Source organism: Choloepus didactylus, chromosome 14, assembly GCF_015220235.1.
Source record: "Choloepus didactylus isolate mChoDid1 chromosome 14, mChoDid1.pri, whole genome shotgun sequence".
Taxonomy (NCBI): Eukaryota; Metazoa; Chordata; class Mammalia; order Pilosa; family Megalonychidae; genus Choloepus; species Choloepus didactylus.
Genome location: NC_051320.1, coordinates 71,200,031 through 71,206,365, shown reverse-complemented (window position 1 = coordinate 71,206,365; position 6,335 = coordinate 71,200,031). Strand labels below are relative to the sequence as shown.

Sequence of the window (6,335 nt, the reverse complement as noted above, 5' to 3'; positions counted from 1 at the left end):
AAATCCATCAATTAGCATTACTGATTCCCAATGCTGATTTTGCACAGTTTAAATTAACTTAATAACCATTTCAGTGAAAATTTTGGATGGAAATTATTTTTGTTAGTCAATTAATACTTTAGTTTAGAGAACCATTTTGCAATAGTTTGGATGTAAGATAGATGAACAATAGAGGGAGTAGCTGATGCCTAAGGTTGGGGAGATGAAGCACTGGTTCAGGAGAATAAAGAGATGAGTGCTCACAGAACTTTCAAGATTAATCTACGTAAAAGGAACTGTCACTCCTCCATCTCACCAAGAACAGCCCCCCAAAACTGGTCTCTCTCAGACTTCCTCAATTTAATAAGTAATTGTACTACATTTGCAATTCCTCAAGGCAAAAGCTTGGAAGTGATATTTGATAATCTCTTTTCTTCACTGATCACACCCGGAGCATCACTGTCTCCAAAACACAACTTGAATATGTCTATCTGTCCATTGCTTTCCATGTCAGCTGTTATGAGGTCCCACTCACCATCATACTCTCTTGTGCAAATTACTACCCACGTCTGATTTTCCTGGATATACTTTTGTTAAGAATTATTTATTTATTTTGAACAGACCCTTTATTTTGGAATACTTTTAGATTTTCAGAAAAATTGCAAAGACACTACGGAGTTCCTGTTTATCCCTCACCCAGTTTCAGTTTCCCCTAATGTTATCATCTTACATTTCCCTGGTACATTGGTCAAAACTAAGGAAACACCATTGGTAAGTTAGCACTCTTTCATCATGTTCTCCCACAGCTTAGTATAAAATCGAAAATTATGAATGTGGCTGGCATGATTTAACTTCCACTTTCCTTTTCAGCATCTCATGCTATATTTCTCCTGGCTCGCTATATTCCAAACATTCTTACTCTGAATTCTTCAAATGTGCAGTCTTTCCCAATTCAAGGTTTTGGAACATGCTTATCCTTCTGCAACATTCTCTTTTCCTTCATATTTTAAATTTCAGATTAAATATCACCACTTCTAAGAAGCCTACCATAATAACACAAAATAAAACAGATCTCAACCCCAGTATTTTCTCTATTCATTCACCCTATACTCCCTATTCATTTTGTTACGGTCAGTTATCACACTGTCATTCTTTTTTTATTTATTTTAAAATTTTTAATATTGGCCTCATCACCTGACTCCAGGATGTAGCTCTAGGAAGTCAGTATCTCACCACTGTAATCACAGCACTTAGAAAAAGACCAGGCAAACCATCCATATTCAATAAACACTTGCTAAATAAGTGAATTAACTTAATTGGGTAGTAACATGAAAGCGATACAAATGTTGAAAAGTATGCATGGTGATAGGGATTTGAACTTGAACTTGATGTACAACAGCTGTATAAATATACATAGCTCTCCCATAAGAGTTTGATCATCTCTCCAAAGTCCAAAACATTCTTCTTTAATAGGCAAAAGTCGTCAAGGCAATCAGCCAGGGGTCTGAAATGTATGACTTCTGCTTCAAGAAGGCCTCAGTAAGAATAATTTATCCCAGGGGCTCTCATCTGATTAGATACTCTGGTAAAACAATTTTCTTCTTGGGAAATTCTTTCTATTTTAAGGTAGGACATTGTAGGAGGGACTCACGTTGGTTTTCAAGAACCAGTTTGTATTAATTAGCTAAGGTCCTCAGGTTCCGTTGTGCATGTGCTCCCACTCCTAGGAGAAAAAGCCTGAGCTGGTGTTGAGCTCTCAGCCTTGTTATTCGCATGTTTAGAGGGACTAAAAAAATATTGGAATCTAAGCACCACCTTTGAATATGTAAGAGTCCATGGCCAAAATGTTACAGCTGTAACAATATTTTCCTTGTTCTCTATAGGTTTTAATAATCTTGCAGACATTTTGTATAATCAGTAACTTCTGGAAAACACTTAGGCATTTCACTTCAACCTGTCACCAACACCATATCCCAGCAAACCTCACCTCCCATTTATAAATAGACATTGCTAATGCTTAAACCTATCAAAATGATCATTCTTTGGGTAGATGTTTTTCATAAAGAAAAAAACATAGATACAATATATGAACTAGAGACCTGAAATAAATGTTCAAATCTGAATGGCAGGCTTGACATTTGAGTTCATGGACTATCCTCCAATTACACAAAATCAATGACAGTAGTCAGGAAACATATTCCTGCTGTGTGATGCTTTAATTGATGTTTATCTACCCTCCAAGTGAAATTTATCAATTTCATTTAACCATGTCAGGGCTAAGTTGAAAGCAGAATCATATTATGTGGGTGAAACCATTTATAGTGAGAAAAAAAGAACAGAAATATTCATTAGACTCACATAAATTATATATACTAAAACAGAAGAAACTATTTTAATGACCCCTTACCAAACACATAAACTCTATTCCTATCTTTTTCCCTCTATTAAAAGTCAGTGCATCCTATGAAGATTGCCCTCAGCTTATTTTTTGTTTTTAGCTTTTGTTTGCATTTGTATTTTTTTAATTAAATTCAGTTTTATTGAAATATATTCACATACCATACAATCATCCATGGTGTACAATCAACTATTTACAGTATGATCATATAGTTATGCATTCATCTCTACAATCTATTTCTGAACATTTTCCTTACATCAGAAAGAATCAGAATAAGAATAAAAAATAAAAGTAAAGGGCCTGGCTCCCCTCCCCGGCCCCGACGGGCTGGCGGGCTGCCCTGAGGAGGCGGGGAGGGGAGGACTGGGCCGGCCGGCGGGTGGGCGACGATGCCGAACTTCTGCGCTGCCCCCAACTGCACGCGGAAGAGCACGCAGTCCGACCTGGCCTTCTTCAGGTTTCCGCGGGACCCGGCCAGATGCCAGAAGTGGGTGGAGAATTGTAGGAGAGCAGACTTAGAAGATAAAACACCTGATCAGCTAAATAAACATTATCGGTTATGTGCCAAACACTTTGAGACCTCTATGATCTGTAGAACTATACATTTTGCAGAGGCATCAGAAAACTAAAGAATGATTGGGTTATTTTATTTCTCAAAATTAATTGAAGCAGATACTTGTGAAGTCATTGGGAGAGTCCTTATAGGACAGTTCTTCGAGATAATGCTATACCAACAATATTTGATCTTACCAGTCATTTGAACAATCCACATAGTAGACACAGAAAACGAATAAAAGAATTGAGTGAAGATGAAATCAGGACATTGAAACAGAAAAAAATTGATGAAACTTCTGAACAGGAACAAAAACATAAAGAAACAAACAACAGCAGTGCTCAGAACCCAAATATAGAAGAAGGGGGTGAAGAACAGGATGAAGATATTTTACCTTTAACCCTTGAAGAAAAGGAAAACAAAGAATACCTAAAATCTTTATTTGAAATTTTGATTCTTATGGGAAAACAAAACATACCTTTGGATGGGCATGAGGCTGATGAACTCCCAGAAGGTCTCTTTACGCCTGATAACTTTCAAGCATTGCTGGAGTGCCGAATAAATTCTGGTGAAGAGGTTCTGAGAAAGCGCTTTGAGACAACAGCAGTTAACACGTTGTTCTGTTCGAAAACACAGCAGAAACAGATGCTAGAGATATGTGAGAGCTGCATTCGGGAGGAAACTCTCAGGGAAGTGAGAGACTCACACTTCTTTTCCATTATCACTGATGATGTGGTGGACATAGCAGGGGAAGAGCACCTGCCAGTGTTGGTGAGGTTTGTGGATGAATCACATAACCTGAGAGAGGAATTTGTGGGCTTCCTGCCTTATGAAGCTGATGCAGAAATTTTGGCTGTGAAATTTCACACTACAATAACTGAGAAGTGGGGGCTGAACATGGAGTACTGTCGTGGACAGGCTTACATTGTGTCCAGTGGATTTTCTTCCAAGATGAAAGTTGTTGCTTCGAGACTTCTAGAGAAATATCCCCAAGCTATCTATACACTCTGCTCTTCCTGTGCCTTAAATATGTGGTTAGCAAAATCGGTGCCTGTTACGGGAGTATCTGTTGCATTGGGAACGATTGAGGAAGTTTCTGCTTTTTTCCATCGATCACCACAACTACTTTTAGAACTTGACCGTGTAATTTCAGTCCTTTTTCAGAGTAATGAAGAAAGGGGTAATGAACTGAAGGAAATTTGCCATTCTCAATGGACAGGAAGGCATGATGCTTTTGAAATTTTAGTGGAACTCCTGCAAGCACTTGTTTTATGTTTAGATGGTATAAATAGTGACACAAATATTAGATGGAATAACTGCATAGCTGGCCGAGCATTTGTACTCTGTAGTGCAGTAACAGATTTTGATTTCATTGTTACCATTGTTGTTCTTAAGAATGTCCTATCTTTTACAAGAGCCTTTGGGAAAAATCTCCAGGGGCAAACCTCTGATGTCTTCTTTGCAGCCAGCAGCTTGACTGCAGTGCTACATTCACTAAATGAAGTGATGGAAAACATTGAAGTTTATCATGAATTTTGGTTTGAGGAAGCCACAAATTTGGCAACCAAACTTGATATTCACATGAAACTCCCTGGCAAATTCCGCAGAGCTCAGCAAGGTAACCTGGAGTCTCAGTTAACCTCTGAGAGTTACTATAAAGAAACCCTAAGTGTTCCAACAGTGGAGCACATTATTCAGGAACTTAAAGATATATTCTCAGAACAGCACCTCAAAGCTCTTAAATGCTTATCTCTGGTACCCTCTGTCATGGGACAGCTCAAATTCAATACGTCGGAGGAACACCATGCTGACATGTACAGAAGTGACTTACCCAATCCTGACACACTCTCAGCCGAGCTTCATTGTTGGAGAATCAAGTGGAAACACAGAGGGAAAGATATAGAGCTTCCATCCACCATTTATGAAGCCCTCCATCTGCCTGACATCAAGTTTTTTCCTAATGTTTATGCTTTGTTGAAGGTCTTATGCATTCTTCCTGTGATGAAGGTTGAGAATGAACGCTATGAAAATGGACGAAAGCGTCTCAAAGCATACCTGAGGAACACTTTGACAGACCAAAGGTCAAGTAACTTGGCTTTGCTTAACATAAATTTTGATATAAAACATGATCTGGATTTGATGGTGGACACATATATCAAACTCTATACAACTAAGTCAGAGCTTCCCACAGGTAATTCAGAAACCATTGAAAATACTTGAGACTTTTAAAATAGGTTTTCTCTTATATTTGGAGGAAGAGCTGTGAGGTGTATGTAGGCTGCTTAATCACTGACTATCTTTGCCTATAGGTCTCCCATTGAATACATTTGTTATTAATAATCTACCTATTTAAAGGGCCCCCATTTGAACTCTCATGCTTTGAAGACCTGTCTGTTCTTGCAGAAGGTAGCATTGAAAGTGCCACGTTTCATTTCTGTGTGCTCTCCATTAGTGGCACTCTGGAATTATTTTAGTTAAGTCATTTTAGACACGACATTAATCATCACTGTGGCTCCAATTGTCAAGTTACCAGTCCAGTTATCAGTACTTTGAAGAAATAAATTTTGACGAGGTATGGAAGGAAGGAATGCATTTTGTAAAGTGTTACAATGAGGTTCACTATTGACCTTTAACTAGAAAGACTTTAAAGTATGTTGTTAAAATTTATGTTGGACAGTTAAGGGAATTACCAGAGAGTGAGAGAAACTGAGCTCGCCAAGCAAGGATTTCAGCGTAGATTTTGTCTTTATCAAATGAACCTAAAGGAACAAGTTACAGTTCGAATGCCTTTTTCTACATCTGGTTATTGCTGTTTACATTCCTTTATTGAGCCCATGCTTTCATAAGCTGTTTAGCAGGTATGTGTTGAACATTTCTGTTTCATGGTCAAGATAGAATCAGAGGCCATGGATACTGACCACTGATTTGTCTGATTTCTTCTATCTATTTCCATGACTATGTCTACTGCCTCATCTTGATTATCAGCAGAACCTGGAAAGCCTACAAAAATAAGTGTTTTGTGGTTTATCTAGGAATAATACAGAAAATATTGCTATTATTTTTGGTGAAGAAAATCAATTTTGTACAGTTTATTTCAATCTAAATAAAATGTGAATTTTGTTTAAAAAAAAAAAAAAAAAAAAAAAAAAAAAAAAAATAAAAGTAAAAAGGAACACCCAAACCATCCCCTCCATCCCACCCTATTTTTCATTTAGTTTTTGTCCCCATTTTTCTGCTCATCCATCCATACACTGGATAAAGGGAGTGTGATCCACAAGGTTTTCACAATCACACTGTCACCCCTTGTAATCTACATTGTTATGCAATCGTCTTCAGGAGTCCAGACTACTGGGTTGGAGTTTGATAGTTTCAGGTATTTACTTCTAGCTATTCCAATACATTAAA

General features: G+C 37.7%; 1 protein-coding gene across 1 annotated transcript; it reads left to right on the top strand.

Moving 5' to 3' along the window:
• The first annotated feature begins 2,680 nt into the window (after positions 1-2,680).
• On the top strand, positions 2,681-6,034 carry LOC119509459 (52 kDa repressor of the inhibitor of the protein kinase-like). The gene is made up of 2 exons (XM_037803487.1): positions 2,681-2,976; positions 3,072-6,034. The coding sequence occupies exons 1-2, from the start codon at positions 2,767-2,769 to the stop codon at positions 5,148-5,150; spliced, it is 2,289 nt and encodes a 762-aa protein (XP_037659415.1). The 5' UTR covers positions 2,681-2,766; the 3' UTR covers positions 5,151-6,034.
• The last annotated feature ends 301 nt before the right edge of the window (positions 6,035-6,335 follow it).